The 18,724-nt window shown below is 41.8% G+C and overlaps 1 protein-coding gene across 5 annotated transcripts in view; it reads left to right on the top strand.

The window, feature by feature from the left end:
- The window catches only part of LOC123997359 (dual specificity protein phosphatase CDC14AB-like), a 49,176-nt gene that overhangs the window by 7,414 nt on the left and 23,038 nt on the right, over window positions 1-18,724 (top strand). For all 5 annotated transcript variants that reach the window (XM_046301496.1, XM_046301495.1, XM_046301499.1 and 2 more), the window contains exons 5-6: window positions 5,714-5,793; window positions 14,868-14,934. In XM_046301496.1, coding sequence (XP_046157452.1) covers window positions 5,714-5,793; window positions 14,868-14,934 — 147 coding nt within the window. The remainder of the gene's footprint in view (window positions 1-5,713; window positions 5,794-14,867; window positions 14,935-18,724) is intronic.

The raw sequence follows: 18,724 nt of genomic DNA on the forward strand, positions 1-18,724 counted from the left end.
AGGCAAATTGAGCTTCAGTTGGCCGTCACTGCCGCAGCAGAAGCTGCACCACTGACCCAACTCATGCCCAGGATCAACAGACTGGTGGTGCAGTTTTGGCAATTATGCTCCAATACCTCGAATGAGGAATGTTTGTGCTGCAGAGAATTTGAATACGTTACGGAAATTCTTACAGAAATTGAGGAACTTAATGATAAGAAGTTAGTTTGCTTTTGCAATCACAGGGATTTTGATGCCCATAAACCCTGGTGACCTTGATATTTTTTTTCCTTTTTCCTATCTAGTGAGTAAATAGCTTAACTTTACTTTATTGAATGATTGTTTATCACGAACATCTGAGCTTGACCGTTAGTTGGTTTCTGTTTTCATATTAGCCCAAAACATTAAATAGCCTGTTGTCTCTCACCCCCCCCCCCCCCCCCCCCCAATAAATGAATAGGGTTTATACAGTTCATTCGGAAAGTAATCAGGCCCCCTGACTTTTTCCACTTTCTTTTCTTTAACGTTAGACTTATTCTAAAATTGATTTAAAAAAAAGATATGCTTATCAATCTACACACAATACCCAATAATGACAAGGCAAAAACAGGTATTTAGATTTGTTTTTTTTGCAAATGTATATGTTTTTTTATTTACGGAAGTATTCAAACCCTTTACGCAGAACTTTGTTGAAACAACTTTGGCAGCTATGACAGCCTCGAGTCTTCTTGGGTATGAGGCTACAAGCTTGGCACCCCTAGATTTGGAGAGTTTCTCCCATTTCTTCTCTGCAGATCCTCTCAAGCTCTGTCCGGTTGGATGGGGAGCATCGCTGCACAGCTATTTTCAGGTCTCTCCAGAGATGTTAGATCGGGTTCAAGTCTGGCCCCTGGCTGGGCCACTCAAGAAACTTCAGAAACTTGTCCTGAAGCCACTCCTGCGTTTTTGTCTTTTTTGCTTTCGGTCATTGTCCTGTTGGAAGGTGAACCTTTACCACAGTCTGAGGTCCTGAGTGCTCTGGAGCAGGTTTTCATCAATGATTTCTTTGTACTTTGCTTCGTTCATCTTTCCCTCGATCCTGACTAGTCCATGCCGCTGAAAAACATCCCCACGGCATGATGCTGCTACCACCATGCTTCACCGTAGGGATGGTGCCAGGTTTCCTCCAGATGTGACGCATGGCATTCAGGCCAAAAGAGTTCAATCTTGGTTTCATCAAACTAGAGAATGTTGTTTCTCAAGGTCTGAGTCCTTTAGGTGGATTTTGCCAAACTCCAAGTGGGCTCTCCAAGTGGGCGGCCAGCTCTAAGAAGAATCTTGGTAGTTCCAAACTTATTCCATTTAAGAATGATGGAGTCCAGTGTGTTCTTCAATGCTATAAAAAATTGGTACCCTTCCCCAGATCTGTGCCTCAACACAATCCTGTCTCAGAGCTCTACGGACAATACCTTTTGACCTCATTGCTTAGTTTTTGCTCTGACATGTACTGTCAACTGTGGGACCTTATATAGACAGGTGTGTGCTTTTCCAAATCATGTCCAATCAATAGAATTTACCACAAGTGGACTCTAATCAAGTTGTAGAAACATCTCAAGGATGATCAATGGTAACAGGATGCACCTGAGCTCAATTTCAAGTCTCATAGCAGAGGGTCTGAATACTTCTGTAAAAAAACAAGTTTAAAAAAAGAGATGTGCAGAATTTTTCATCTGTTTTTGCTTTGTCATTATGGGGTGTTCTGTGTAGATTTCTGAGGAACTTTTTTTATTGAATCCATTTTAGAATAAGGCTGTAGCGTAACAAAATGTGGAAAAAGTCAAGGGGCCTAACTACTTTCAGAGTGCACTGTATGCTAACATGTAGAGCACACCTAGGCCTTTGTTTACATTATATGGTGCAATGGTAATAACAAAATAAGAACACCTGCAACTTCAAGAATTAAACTCCACTGAACTTGTTTCGATGTATGAAATCACTTGGGAGTTTCTGGATTTTGGGTAGACTCTTTTTTTTTTTAAAAAGTGGATATAGCTATTTAAGGGATTTATGAATTAATGATATGTACCCATTGATTCTTGACAAATATAACTTAAAAATGCCTCATGAGCTTAGTTTAAATGTTGCACCTTCAGAAGTCAAACTATATAAGCTGTTTTACTCTGTAAACAACGCAGGGGTTGAAACAAATTCTTTTTCAGTAGTTTCGTTCTGAATGGAACAATACATTTGTTTCCCTTCCATTCCACATTTCCAACAAGCAAAACGTTCTGAACCAGTTCAAACCATAAAGTTTTTACAAACCATAAACATTTTATATTGTTCCTTTTTAAACCTGTTTTTATATATAGCTCAACATTAATCAATCAGTGCTTATAGAGCACCAATCAGTGACTTGCATCCTTCAGAGCGTTGGCTTAACGTTGGACCAGAGATGGCTAACAAGATTTGTGTGTGCAGAGCGGCAGCGGAATACATTTCCTGTATTGGCCAATACGCCAAGGTTCTTAGCGCTCTGGGAGGAGGACACAATGGAGTTGTCAACCGTGATGGCGAGATCATGGAACGGCTGTCTTGCCGAAGTTCAGCTTGAGATGGTGATCCGTCATCCACACTGATATGTCTGCCAGACATGCAGAGATGCGATTCGCCACCTGGTCATCAGAAGGGGAAAGGAGAAGATTAATTGTGTGTCGTCTGCATAGCAATGATAGGAGAGACCATGTGAGGTTATGACAGAGCCAAGTGACTTGGTGTATAGCGAGAGGGAGAGGGCCTAGAACAGGAGCCCGTGGGCCACGGGGACACCAGTGGTGAGAGCGCATGGTGAGGAGACAGATTCTCGTGATACAGAGAAGAGCACGCCACTGACTGGTAGAGCGACCTAAGGACGGCACGTCAGGTTTTGGAAGAAAAGAAAGAAGGACTGGTCTGTAGTTGTTGACATCGGAGGGATCAAGGTTTTTTCCAAGCGTGGAATACATTTCCTGTATTGGCCAATAGGAGACTGGTAACGTTGTTGGAAGAGTATTGCACTGATGGTGTGTCTAATCTGTCACTCGGTGACCCTCATTTTAATCTGCTATCACTTATTCCTTCCTAGACCGTCTCTCCAGGGTAGATGCACAAAACGAAGCGCTGAGCTAAATTTTGCCTGAACCTTGACCGATGCCCAAGACGATTCATTGACACTGAAATATCACATTCTCTTTCAAAACCAGGCCATATAGTGTCTCCCAGCTGCATGAGTCATTAGCTCTCAAATGCACACTGAGGACATAGCATTCAGAAATCAATATCGTGCCTGATGAACTGCGATTGAACCAATTTAGATGGGATATGGGATGGGATGTTTGTCTGCGTTGTTATAACCTCTGTAGCTACATCATGTGGATTGTGTTGACTTTAATAAGGAGAGAATGTACTGGGAACACGGCAGGGAGGTCAGCTACTCCCTGTGTTTTCTTTCCAAGTGGGTCTCCATTGATCCGGTCACGTGATTGTGTGGGCTCTGAGGAGCCCTCCTGGCCCTGCTCTCATTACAGAAGTGTGGTGCTGCTCTTTAATACAAATGACCCGCTTTCAACCTGAGAGGATTATATGTGGGACAAACAGCTGGCCCACATTCTGTAGGATGGATCACGTGGGACAACACACTCCCACACCAGCGGAATAGTTTAATCTGGTGCGTGTTTGATGGATCCAATTGTCTGACTGGTGAATATTTCATGAAGCGGGAGCAGGAATGACAAAGCTCTGTTCTACTTGCTGAGAAGACGCCGGCTTCATGCACTGTTTGGCCTCCGTGTCACCAGACCCACCGACACAAAAGCTGCATTCACAAGCCCACTCTCCCATGCATGGCCCCTAGTCGAGACAAATCATCCAGTCAACCTTTGAATATTGGCACTCTAGGCCAGATTTGCTAATTGTTCAAGCCAGGGTCCTGTTACAGCAGTTGGGTGTAAGAAAGTTGGTCTTAAACGCTAGGCCGGTTGTCGTAGCTAATTCCGACTTTGGGATCAGAATTGACACCTGTTGCACCAAACAAAAATAAGACTAGTCGTAGCTAAGTCCGGCTTAAGCAATGCGCCTTCATGAGATTTAATGCTTCATATTGATGGTTGCTAGGCAGCGGCCATTACTAGGCTGTTACCATCCCCGTGGCAGTTCTAAACTTTGCGAGGCAAGTCCCATCGCTTCGCAAAGCTCACCACTATGCATGACTTTTCTTAACCACAACTGTATGGATCAATCAGTAATTACTATCACTGAATTACGGAAAGAAATAGACTGCCATTGAAGGCATTTATCGTGTTGTTGCTTACGGAAACTCCCAAAGTCATACAACCGTTTTAGATAATTTAAAGCACCAGCCGTGTGTTGTCAACTGTAATTTCAGCACCGATATGATTGGGACAGCGTTATCGCGCTGCTCCTAGACAACCGTGGGGGACTCCTCTTGATAACAGAAATCTGACTGATGGATTTTTCACAATCTTCGTTTTGAGTATTTGGTTCCAATTAGGCTGGGAAAATGTTCATGGTGATAATCTAGTTTGCTCGTCTATCAGTTGTCAGAACATTTTGCTAGCATGTAATGTAGCCTACGCTAGCCTAGTATAACAGGTGGATTGTTTTGCTCCTCACTCATGTAGTAGCCTGGGCTATATTCCGAGTAAAATCCCTTGTCTGATAATCAATCGACATGAATCTGTTTCACTGAATCTCCGTCTGTATATTTAGTTATTGGATCAATTAGTTGCTGATTTCTGATCAGACTCATTTAGCGTGCTGTAATGTAGTGTATTTATCAAGTTTGTTACTTTTGCTATTGACTCGCGTATAGGCAACTCGAAAAGCCCACAGAGGTTGTGATATATGAATACGAAACTCACGTCCTTTTGAAAATATAGATGGCTCATTTCTGTGTGTGTCATGAAAGAATGTCCCAGTTGAACGCCCTATGCCTTCTCTCTACTAGACATAGAATGTACACCCAGGCGTAGCAAGTAGATTGGCTAACGCCCAGGTGGTGCAACAGGTATCATTTTTATGTCTGCCCGTAGAACACATTTTACGTCGGACGTAGAGTTACGACCAACCGGTCCCGGGGCAGTTTTCACTGGTTTTTCACATTGTCTTTATTTACGTTGTTCAGAGTTTTTTTTTCTTTTTGCAAGCCTTTAAAACAATTATTTTTATTTTTACATGTAATAATTAGCTAAATCTGGTCCTCTACATTCAAATGTTATGAACACACCTTGTACTCTAGCTGATAAATGAACTTATTCAGTGGAAGTGAAATGGCAGACGTGCTGCTCCATCCACTCTGTCGTTGCTACTCTTTGTATGGATGTGGGACGCTGAGGTGTTGAGTTCCGCAGTGTTTAGTTTTTAGCGTTGGTTCAGATGTGCTACCTGCTTTGCTGACACGGTTGGGAGAGCAACACGTTCATGAATGGATGACTTAACTAGTGTGTGCTTTTTATGTTCTCCATTTGGAGAGCCTGTGGTGCTGAAACGTGGCCTACTGGCCTCTACGCTGTTGCCTGTGGAATCTCATCTGTGACACATTCTGTGTCCTTGTCTCCCGATCATGCTATATTAGTGCTCTGAGAACCAATCTTTTCAAAACCTGAATCAATCGGGAAGCTGGAGGATTACCAAAATCATGGAAAGATTTTAGTAAATTCAGTCATGGTTTATGAACTGCTTCCTCGTCTCTCCCTCTCAGGTCATCTACCTGAAGAAGACTCCAGAGGAGGCCTACAGGGCTCTGATCTCAGGCTCCAATTCTTCATATCTTCCCTTCAGGTAAGACCAGCCATGTCCACACTATCACACAGCAGCATGGTTTCTTACCACAGAAACCATCATTGGATATTTGCCTTGGAAGTTTATCTTGGCTAATTCCCTTACCTTTGTATCATGGTTGCGCTTAGAGGTGTTTTTGTTTTACTTTGTGTCTCTGCAGTCCATATTGCGGGGCTTTAAGCAGCTCGCGTACCTTTTCGTGCTGTGCTTGCTCTGCCTAGTGCATAGGACTGGTTCATTGGTTTGTTTCCCTGCCTTGTCTGGTTTCCACCTCCCAGAGGAGGCCGACACCAGAGGCTTCCCCAGTTCCGTTTTGTGTTTGTGTCACCTGAAACGGTTACGCCCTGTCTGTCCCTAGGACATCTGATACTCTGTAATAACTCTGTCATGCAACCCGACAGCACAGACATGGGTCACAGCTCCACAGCACAATTAGTCCCCCGTGACTCCTCCCTTTCTGTCATCCTTGTCGTCATTTTCCCTTAATCCTCTTATTAACAGGGTGTATGTCTTACAATAGATTGGGCCTGTGTGTATATGTATGACGTGAGGCTAAAATAACTTCCGGCGTGTCTCGTGGCTTAACAGAACCAGATGAATTGGTGTGTTCTCGGATTGTAATAATACTTCATAGTAAGGTCTGTTGGTAGTCCCAGGCTTGTGGCATTGACAACAAAAAAATCTAGATTCTACAAGTTTAGCCTCCAATTGTTTTTAGTCAGTTATTATACCTGCCTTACTCCAAAACAGAACTTGTTTGTTTTACTCTGCATATTCCACCCACTCCATGAACACACACATCCTCTCTCTCCCCAGCATAACATGGAGTTAATCTGCTTTCTCGTGGCATAAGATATATATGCCTGTTGTCGATCAGTGCACTCACTCTTTAAAAGGATTGGGCTACATTTTTAGTGGGCATGCCAAAAATTGAACAAACAAATCTTTTCCCATCACTCGCCATTGTTAGATGTGTAAAATGGTTTAATCTTTGTGAGCCTGGTTGCTTTCACTTGTCATATAACACAAACAAACAAGCATTTGGAGGGAGTGTACGGTTTAGAATGGATAGCTGGATTAGATTTTGCCTGGCTACCCAGACTCCTTGCTCAGGCCAAACGCTACACCACGCCCATGGACATTAGCTTCTTCTTCGTAATAAGTCTGGATCAGAGTACGTCCCTGACCCTTCACCGAATACGAACGCATTCGGGGCTGTCTGGTTGGCCCAGAACACACGTGGTTTTGAAAATTCATCATTGGCTTTTATACTTTGATTTGTTAGTCAATCCAATCGCTGATGACTGTTTTGTAAAATGCCCCTCTTCACCTTAGTCAGACAGCCTTAATTGAAGTAAATTGAAGTGTGTAGCGAACCCGCAGAGCAGTGGAAGAATTTAGTGTGAGTCGTCAAGCTAGATTAGAGCTGCATTAATTTGGTATTATTTATTATTTTATTTACCTTTATTTAACCAGGCAAGTCAGTTAAGAACAAATTCTTATTTTCAAAGGCCTAGGAACAGTGGGTTAACTGCCTTGTTCAGGGACAGAAAGGTGGATTTTTACCTTGTCAGCTCAGGGATTCGATCTTGCAACTTTTCGGTTACTAGTCCAACACTCTAACCACTAGGCTACCTGCCGCCCCACAATGTGTCAGGTGGGACTTCTGTAATCCTAGCTGGTCATTTGGGGTCAGTCGTGTGGTGTAGATGTTGTCACGGTTTGTTGATGGAATTGTCCATTGTTAGATCGTCTTTGCATTGAACAGGCCACAGAAAACAGGAACAAGGCTATAGTCCTGTGTGTACGTGCGAATAGCCTTACCTCATCAGCTCCTTCCTATTGAACTGTGGAGGGAGTCACACCCTCATGATCAGTCCCATCTGCATTCCAACTCAATTTCACATGGAGGTAAGGAATTAGTGATGGTGTTGGGGATATATAGATGTGATGTGTGGGAACAGGACAGAGGGTGGGTAAGTAAAGTGAAGGCATGTCAGCAAGAGCTGTTGTATCTGTTCTCTGCCCCTACATTGACCTGTGATTGCGTTCTGTACCTGTCTTGTACATGGGTCAGCAGCCAGGCTCTACGGTCGATTCTTGGCATTGTTGGCCCAAGTTATGATGGTGACAGATATCCACCCTTAGGGCTTGCCTTAACCTGCCAGTGTGTTTGGTGAGTTGAAGCTGGATAATATCATGTAGTCCTATGGACTCTCCCTATGTTGGTAGTAAACAGGTGAGAGATTAGGATATCTCACTGAACCCAGTTGTCCTTGCTGACTTCTCTCTCTCGTCTGTGCTTGGTTACAATTTAGGCCTATCGTCACTACATTCCTATGTTCTCCGACTACTCTTCCACTCCTTTCTTTATTTACTCACTAACTTACCATGAAGCATTGTGTCTATCCACCAAAAGAAAATACAGATCTGAATACAATGTGACTTTGGAGTCTTCCTGGTCATAGAAGAATCATAGGCGCTGCAGTGTTTGCAGTTAGCCCTGTTGTCTCCTCTTTGTGGCGACGCCTCTTGGCACTCTCTGGTTTAATTGGGTCCTTGTGTGGCCCACAAAGATGGCCTTCTTGCTGGGGACACGGGGCTGTGTGAATGGAGAAGAATGCAGCTTTGTCAGTTTACTTGACCAGCTCTAATGGCCCCTAGCTAAAGGGATGGCACTTATGTAACTTGTGTTGGGTGGAGAATGAATGAGTAGAGATTGGCGAAGAGGGGAGACTGTGTTCTCATTCGATCATTAATGCTCTCTTGTCACGCACTTTAAACTGTGGGAGCATTCTCAACTACGCTAGAGCCCTATTTTGACATACTTGTGTAATGAAGGCTGGACCAATCCTCCTCCCACCACTCTGCGTTGCCAGCACAATTTAGTTTCCTTTGAACTTGATTTGATGGATATCGCTGGGCTACTTTTAGAAATTCTATTTCTAACTGGGCCTTTGACCTTATTCGTCCCACCTCTCCCTCCCTCCAGAGGGTCGCGTGTGTGTGTGTTTAGAGAACAGTGGGACACAGATGCTTCCCCGATCCTCTCTTCCCGTAGTTAGTAGCTGACTTTATTTTAACTGTGCGGACTGGAGCTTGGTTTTTGGATGGGGTTGTTACAATGTTATGAGAGGGAAATGGACAGACCTACACACACTCACAGTAGTACATAGACGCACATTACGTCAGGGGTCTCCAACATTTTCTAGCATGAGCTACTTTAAAAAGAAATTAAACAAGTCGCAAGCTACAAATGTCTTTTTCTAGCTTTTAAATAGGTACGTTCTTCTCTTCTCCCCTGCAACTCTTCCTTGGGTTCTTAGTGCACTACTTTCTCTTGTACACTTTTCTGTCAAATAAACCTGGTAAAATAATGGTTAAGGGGTATTTTTTTTATTTTCTAAATTGTCTTTTCTCAGTTGTATATTTCCTGGTTTTAGAGTTTTTGTTTTGTTTCTCAATTACAATTGTTTGTAAAGGAACAATGAAATTGTATGTTCTGAGGCCATGTCAATTGTTAAATTACAATCTTTTTTTCAGTGGGCTCTCTAAAAAAAAAAAAACAAACAAATGTTTTTTGTGTAATCCCTCTTTTTTTCTTAAACCCATTGAGAATCTAGTGAGTGAGCAATGTGCCTGTCTAGCGACGGTTCTGTACTGCTGCTGCTCATTTCATGGCAGAGTTTGCAAATAATATATATAAATGATATACTTACTCATGATATACTTCTGCTAAGTAAGCCTACTTTGCAGTTAACATTTAATTTGAAAGGTTTTAGGGAAAGTATTACTGTCAACCCACGACAGTTACCATATCAACTGATAGACAAGATAGACAAATGCACGCACCGTGTGTAGACAGACAGGGTCAATGTTGCTGGAAATGAATTTGCAGATATTGTGTTAGCCACTATTGGCTTAAAAAGCCAAACCTAATCAGGGGTGGGATAAAGCCAATATTGTGTTGATTTACATGGTAGCTTGATAGCTGTGATATTTGTTTGACGGTTTGCGATGGAACACAAGAAAAATGTAGTATACTTTTGTAATTGTTTGGCGAGTTAATCGTAGGTGGGCTGCGAGATACTGGTAGCTTGCAATCAACCTGTTGGGAGAACACTGCATTACGGTTTGTAGGCACACACATTATGGCAGGGGTCTCCAACCTTTTCTAGCATGAGAGCTACTTCATTTTTAAAAACTTTCAAATAAGCACACTCTTCTCTTCTACCCTGCAAATTTCCCCCATGTCCTTGGTGTACAACAGATGTTTTCTGTCGGTATTCAGTGCCTTCAGAAAGTATTCATACCCCTTGACTTTTTCCACATTTTGTTGTTTCAGCCTGAATGGATTAAATATTTAAAAAATGTCTCACCAATACCCCATAATGACAAAGTTAAAACATATCTAATTAACAGAAGTATTCACACCACTTTGGCAGCCATCACGGCTGTGTCTTTCTGGGTATGTCTCTAAGAGCTTTGCACACCTGGATTGTACAATATTTGCCCATTTTAAATAAAAAAAATAAAAAAGGTTTGTTCTTTACGCTCTCAGGTTGGTTGTTGATCATTTCTTGACAGGCATTTTCAAGTTTTGTCATAGATTTTCAAGTAGATTTATGTCAACTGTTACTCGGGCCACTCAGGAACATTCACTGTCTTGTTAAGCAACTCCAGTGTTGTATTTGGCCTTGTGTTTAAGGTTATTGTCCTGCTCAAAGGTGAATTTGTCTTCCAGTATTGGTTGGAAAGCAGACTGAACCAGGTTTTCCTCCTAGGTTTTTGTCTGTGCTTAGCTCCATTCCGTTTCTTTTTCTAACCTGAATCTCCCGAGTCCTTGCCGATGACAAGCATATCCATAACATGATGCATCCGCCACCATGCTTGAAAATACATTTTGAAGAGTGGTACTCAATGATGTGTTGGATTTGCCCCAAACAACATTTCTTTGACACATTTATTACAGTCCTACTTTAGTGCCTTGTTGCAAACAGGATGCATGTTTTGTAATATTTGTGTTCTGTACAGGCTTCCTTTTCACTCTTGTCAATCAGGTTAGTATTGTGGAGTAACAACAATGTTGTTGATCCATCCTCAGTTTTCTCCTATCACATCCATTAAACTCTGTAACTGTTTTTAAGTCACCATTGGCCTCATGGTGAAATTCCTGAGTGGTTTCCTTCCTCTCCGGCAACTGAGTTAGGAAGGACGCCTGTATGTTAGTAGTGAATGTGTGATACACCATCCAAAGTGTAATTAATTACTTCACCATGTTCAAAGGGATATTGAATGTATGCATTTTTATTTTTACCTTTACATATCTACCAATAAGTGCTATTTGCGAAGCATTGGAAAACCTCTTTCTTTGGTTGAATCTGTTTGAAATTCACTTCTCGACTGCGGGACCTTACAATTGTGTAGGGTACAGAGATGAGTTATTCATTCGAAGATAATGTTGACTATTATTGCACACAGAGCCAGTCCATGCAACTTATTATGTGACTTGTTAAGCAAATGTATTACTCCTGAACTTATTTAGGCTTGCAGTAATAAAGGGGTTGAATACTTATTGACTAAAGACATTTCAGTTTTCATATTTTTTTTTTTTTTTGTAGAAATGTCTAAAACAAATTCTACTTTAACATTATGGTCTATTGTGTGTAGGACAGTGACACAATCTAAATGTAATCCATTTTAAAATAATTCTAACAATTCTAACAATTGCTTATTTATTTTTTCCCCAGTTAGCTTTCCTCTGTTCTGGGATTTTTCTCCCTTTTAAACATTTTTTTACTCAAGATTTCAATTCTTCATAGAGAACAACAATTTTTTTTTTTTTAGGTCTGTTTTAAATTGTTAATCCCCTTTTATTGCTTATCTAGCGAGAGTGGAATGTGTCAGTCTAGCAATGTTTCTGCTGTTAGGCCTACTGCTGCAGCACATGTTATGGCAGAACAACATTTCATTACATTTAAGTCATTTAGCAGACACTCTTATCCAGAGCGACTTACAAACATGTTATGCAAACAAATCGCCACCCAATTGATACCAATAATCATGATATAGTACCAGTCAAACCATTTTTTTTATTTTGACTATTTTCTACATTGTAGAATAATAGTGAAGACATCAAAACTATGAATAATACATATGTTGTAACCAAATGTTTTTTTTTTATAAATAAAAATATATTTTAGGTTCTTTAAAGTATCCACCCCTTTGCCTCGATGAAAGCTTTGCAAACTCTTGGCATTCTCCCTCGAATGAGTAGGTGTCCAAACTTTTGACTGAAACTGTTCTTCTGTCAGGTAAGCCTACTTTGCAGTTAACTTATAATTGAGGAGGTTTTAGGGAATGTTTTTCAACCAACAAGGCTGTTATCATTAGCATCACAAATTGGCTACACACACAGTGATAGACAAATGTGTGCACCAAACAGACAGACGGGAGCAATATTGCTGGCAGATATTATGTTTAGGTTAAGCCAGTAGGGGCTAACCAGGATAATGTCAAAGTGGCTTTGATTGGGTAGTAGCCAGGATCTTGAGGTGTCTAATACTTGTGAGAATTATTGATGACCGTTTGCAATGGAAACCATGAAAAATGCATGTACTTTCAGAATGATTTGGTGAGCTACTCATAGGAGGGCTGCGAGAAACTGGTAGCTCTCAATCTGCCTGTTGGAGACCCCTGCATTACGGCATATAATCACACACACATACACAGTTTCAGCCTTTTGTGTCTGAAACACCTTGTTTTGTGTTGTGAGTGGTGTCACGGTAACTGAACTCCTCGTGTCTCTGACACACCACTTTGTGTAGGTGGCCTCTTGAAGGCTCTTGGTTGAACTTCTGCCATTCCCTTTGATGCTCCTGTCAGTAACAGAGCGCTCCCAGCCTGCAGCAACACTCCGACCTAGAGAGAGGAACGAGAACAAACAGCTGAATTTGACCCAGATTCTTCTGCCAGCTACAATATGCCTATGAAATGAGGAATTAAGTACATTGCGTGCATAATGTGCAATTTGAGATTTTGTGCGTGCCAAATTGTGTGTTTGTGAAACAGGGAAGCTGTGTTTATAGATTAATACTTTTTTTTTCTTGTCAGCATTGGAGAATACCAAATGAGCTGAGGCTGAAATGCATGTGCTTTGATTTTGTGAAAAGCTGTCTCTAGCATGATATGTCTTCCCACATTCGCTGGTCTCCTCTCTCAGGGCCAATTTCTCTGCACACAACATCTTCTTAAGGACGTGACGAACGTCTTACGTTTTCAGTTTTCTGCCATGAATATATATACACTTCGATCTCCCTATTGCCCTGTTTCAAGTGTTCTTTCCAAACGTAATATTTTTTTTGTTCTCCTTTGTCGTTGGCCTATCTAGTATCCCAATTTTGTCCAAGGTCACAGTCTGTCACCTGAAGTGGATGGTGACATCACTTGTCCTGGCTCAAGGACTTATTGAATTGGAGCATTCCTCTTGATGCCCATGTCCCACAAAAGATGATGGTTGGATTCTATTTTCGGATATGGACCAGTAGTTTCTGATTTGTGTGTGTGCAATGGGGATGTTTGCTGTGTTTTGAAAGGGGTGAGTACATGGAGGGCACCTTGTTCTGTAGCTAAAGTTTGGGGTCACTTAATGTCCTTGTTTTTGAAAATAAACCAAATTTATTGTCCATTTAAAATAACATCAAATTGATCAGAAATACAGTGTGAATGACTATTGCAGCTGGAAATGGAAGATTTTTTAAAAGGAATGTCTACGTAGGCGTACAGAGGCCCATTGTCAGCAACCATCACTCCTGTGTTCCAATGGCACGTTGTGTTAGCTAATCCAAGTTGATCATTTTAAAAGGCTAATGGATCATTAGAGAACCATTTTGCAATTATGTTAGCACAGCTGAAAACTGTCCTGATTTTAAAGAATCAATAAAATTGGCCTTTAGACTAGTTGAGTATCTGGAGCATCAGCGTTTGTCGGTTTGATCACAGGCTCAAAATGGCCAGAAACAAGTAACATTCTACTGAACCTCATCAGTCTATTCTTCTGAGAAATGGAGGCTATTCCATGCGAGAGAGTGCCAAGAAACTGAAGATCTCGTACAACGCTGTGTACTACTCCCGTCATACTGGCTCTAACAAGAATAGAAAGAGTGGGAGGCCCAGGGGCACAACTGAGCAAGAGGACCAGTACATTAGTGTCTAGTTTGAGAAAGACGCCTCAAGTCTTCAAATGGCAGTTTAATTAAATAGTACCTGCAAAACACCGAAATCACATACTGAACAAATGTATAAATGCAACAATTTCAAAGATTTTACTGAGTTACAGTTCATAGGAAGTCGGTCAATTTAAATAAATAAATTAGGCCCTAATCTATCGATTTCTCATGACTGTGAATGGGCACAGCCACAGGTAGGCCTGGGAGGGCATAGGCCTACCCACTTGGGAGCCAGCCTCCCTCAGACAGTCCTGCATGTGAAAAAGCCAAATGTTGAGGTCCTGGGCTGGCATGATTACAAGTGATCTGCAGTTGTAAGGCCAGTTGTATGTACTGCCAAATTCTAAAAAATCATGTTGGAGGCAGCTATGGTAGAGAAATTAACATTACGTTTTCTGGTAACAGCTCTGTTGGACTTTCCTGCAGCCAGCATGCCAATTGTACGCTCCCTTAACTTGAGACGTCTGTTGCATTGTGCTGTGTGACCAAAACTGTACATTTGTGGCCTTTTAATGTCCTCGGCACAAGGTGTAATGATCTGCTTAATCAGCTTCTTGATATGCCACACCTGTCAATTGGATGGATTATCTTGGCAAAGGAGAAATGCTCACTAACATGGATAGAAACTAAATTTGAGAGAACCTTGTGCGTATCGAACATTTCTGGGCTCTTTTAGCTCATGAAAATGGGACCTACACTTTACATGTTGCGTTTATATTTTTGTTCCGTGTTGTTCCCATGTTTGGGCTTCAGCATATTGTCTTTCCAATCTCTCCAATGTGGTAATTGCGACACTTAACTGATTTTTCAATTAATCTCTCACTCCTTAATTTCTTTGATTTTCAGAGACGCCTCATTTGGAAACTGCACATACAACCTGACTGTTCTCGACTGCTTGCAAGGAATCCGGAAGGTGAGTTTTTTTGTATTTATAAACTTAGTGAATTTCCAGTAAATCGTACCGTTAAATAGAAAGCCATCTTTTGCGTAGCTGATCTTGATTCTTTTCCTCCCTCTTTATCACCATTCTACAGACTTTCTTATATCCAAGGCCAACTAGGAAACCTAGTTAGTATCCAATAAGGAGGGGAATTGTGGCGCATCTCATATAGATCCAAGTTCTATTTTAGCACTTGACTACACAGACGCTTGTGCGGGTGACAGGATCGAATAACATGTATGTGTACATTTTTTTTTTTGTGACGCTTGCGCACTCTACAATGGTGGATAAGGTTAGCAGTTGTCTGTCTCTCCGTGGCATCCTGACCTAGCATTTAGACGGCAATCCCAGACAGAGGGCAGAGTTTTTTGTAGTCCGACATTGGGTGGGGGTTGTGTGTTTATGTAACCCTGTAGGTGAGCGGTAGGAAGGTAGCACAGTCTCACGTGGCACTACAGGTACAGTGACAAAGGCCAACACCCACAATAACCACTCTTTAGGTTACATCAGCCACGCTGGGGACTTAGTGTGCCACCAGTGTCATTCCGGAAAGACTGGTCAGACAGCCATCATATAGGAATGTCTGGGATTCCTTGGCACATTCCAGTATTTTCTGTCAACTTCCACAAAAGGCCCTAGTACACACACACACCCCAAAGACCCTGGGAATTTCCCTTCCCATTGTGAGAGGCAAGGAATAACAACAAGAAACCTTAGACTCCAGTCCCATATATTTGCAATAAGGGTTTGGGGTCATTTTAAATTCACTTCCTGAATGAAATTGGCACCAATTCTGGTATATAGCCCTCAGAACAGCTTGCCTACTTCTGCTGTTGCTGTATTGCTGGTTCTTAAACACTAGAAAAACCTGGCCTCTTTGGACCCCCCTTCAGGCCAATGAGGAGCCATTTTGACTCAACATTCTAACAGCATACATGCAATGTATTTATTAGGCTATCTGAAAAATATTTGGTTTCATTTATGGAGGTCTTGAGTAACATTAGAATACAAAAAAAAACATGATTTCTAAGACACAATAGTATTTTTGTTTGGCTAATTTATGTTACTGTAGGCTCTTTGTTGCCATGTGGTCACATGTGGAGTGCATGGAACAGTGGTTATTCTTGTAAAATATTATTTTGCAGAAAGAAATTGTTGCTATTTGGCAATGGTAAGTGTTTTGGAAAGCTCAGAATCTGCTCTTTCTGATACGATATAGAAATCAAAACTTCTTACCTGCATGTGACTCTCTGTAGGAGGATTTGAAAAAGTAGCCTGTTGTCCTCTTAAGTGCTTTTAACACATTTGAAATTCTAACATACGTGTGTGAAATACAGACATATTTAGGAATAGTCCAGGACAGAGTGGGGCATAACTTTAAAAATGTCAGCGCTATTTAAATTGTATAATCATATTGGGTCAAAATGATCCCCTTGGCCATTCTAGTGTTAAGCAGCCATTTCCCCATCTCTTTATGGCCCTGTAATGCTACTAAGTGAGTGAGTCTCAGTAATGTATGGTGTTGGATCAGGTGGCTGCCTACTGTGTTAATTACAAGCTGTTTCTGTTCTAATCACTGTGATCTGTTCCATGATTCACTGTTTGGCTGTCTGCTCTGCTCTAGTAGAGGGACCCGGTGCCCCCGTTAGCATGTCACTGGGCTAATGAATTAATCACTTGACACACACTTATGTGACCGGTGTGCAGGGCGCGCACACACACAACAGGTACAACGTGTATTCAGACCCCTCGACTTCTTCCACATTTTTTTACCTGACAGCTTTATTCTAAAATTGATTCAATTAAATGTTTTCCTCATCAATACACCATAATGACAATACGAGAGTAGGTTTAGACATTTTGTTCGATCCCCGGGACCACCCATACGTAGAATGTATGCACACATGACTGTAAGTCGCTTTGGATAAAAGCGTCTGCTAAATGGCATATATTATTATTTATTATTATTATTTTTGCAAATGTGTTAAAAGTAAACATGTTATTTGCATGAGTATTCAGACCCTTTGCTATGAGACTCGAAATTGAGCTCAGGTACATCCTCTTTCCGTTGATCATCCCTGATGTTTCTACAACTTGATTGGAGTCCACCTGTGGTAAATTCAATTGATTGATTTGGAAAGGCACACCTGTCTAAGGTCTCACAGCTGACAGTGCATGTCAGAGCAAAAACCAAGCCATGAGGTTGAAGGAATTGTCCATAGAGCTCCGAGACAGAATTGTGTCGAAGCACACGTCTGGGGAAGGGTGCCAAAACATTTCTGTGGAATTGAAGGTCCACAGTGGCCTCCATCATTCTTTTATAAAAAATATAAAAAAATGTTCAACCTCAATTTTGAGGTATCCAATTGGTATTTTGTCTTGTCCCATCGCCGCAACTCCCATACGGATTCGGGAGAGGTAAAGGTCTAGCCGTGCGTCCACTGAAACACAACCCAGCCAAGCTGCACTGCTTCTTTACACAATGCCTACTTAACCCGGACGCCAGCCGCACCAATGTGTCGGAGGAAGCACCGTACACCTGGCACGCCACAGAGACGCTAGATCCCGATGGGACAAGAAGCATGGTGGTGGTATCATACGGTGGGGAATTTTTTTCAGCAGCATAAACTGGGAGACGAGTCCGTATCAAGCAGGGGAAAATTAACGGAGTAAAGCACAGAGAGCCTTTATGAAAACCTGTTCCAGAGTGCTCAGGACCTCACTGGGGCAAAGGTTCACCTTCCAACAGGACAACGGCCTTAAGCAAACAGCCAAGACAATACAGGAGTGCAGCGACGCTCCCCATCCAACCTGATAGAGCTTGAGATGATGTGCAGAGAAGAATGGGAGAAACTCTCCAAATACAAGTGTGCCAAGCTTCTGGCATCATACCCAAGAAGACTTGAGGCTGTAATCACTGCCAAAGGTTCTTCAACAAAGTACTGAGTAAAGTGTCTGAATACCTATGTAAATGTGATATTTCAGCAAAATATTATATTAGCAAAAATTCAACCTTTTTTTGCTTTGTCATTATGGGGTATTGTGTGTAGATTGAGGGGGGGAAACGATTGAATCCTTTTTAGAATAAGGCTGTAACGTAACAAAATGTGGAAAAGGTCAGTCTGAATACTTTCCGAATGCACTGTAGGTATGTACCCTCAGACAGGTGGGTCGGATGGTCACCACAGTGTAAACGGTTCAAAGGGATTTCCTTCTTTATAAACCACAGCGTGGTACGGAAAGAGGCCATAGTTAACCCTGGTTTCCTGAGAGGTTTGTCTATTAAACCTATTGCTCAGGAGAACTGAGAAGAGTTGCGTAACACAGACCTGGGTGCAGAGCACCTCAGACAATTGTCAACACTACAGACCTGACCGAGAAGAGGGGCTGGAAAGAGGCTGTCAGCGCAGTGTGCGCGTGCAGTGAACATGCCCACTGCACACTCAAGTGTCCAATGTTTGTGTGCATCTCAGTTTCCCTGTCTCAAATGGATAGTCTCCTACTCTCTGCCTTTCCATGGATTTATTTTACTATATAGTGCTTTTAGATGCAGTAGGATACGTTTCTGAGCCAAGGACAGACCCTGAACTTATCCTTGAAAGTGCGTGTACACAATATATTCTACTTGGACAGTATCGTATTATTGTATGCGTTATGTGAGGGGCGTGGAGGTTTGTTTGACAGTAGCTGTTACCTTACCTTGATTTACTGTTATTTCACAGGCTGGAGTGCTGGATCGGGTGGTTTCTTTAGAACTCAACTG

This window comes from Oncorhynchus gorbuscha, linkage group LG15 (assembly GCF_021184085.1).
Source record: "Oncorhynchus gorbuscha isolate QuinsamMale2020 ecotype Even-year linkage group LG15, OgorEven_v1.0, whole genome shotgun sequence".
Taxonomy (NCBI): Eukaryota; Metazoa; Chordata; class Actinopteri; order Salmoniformes; family Salmonidae; genus Oncorhynchus; species Oncorhynchus gorbuscha.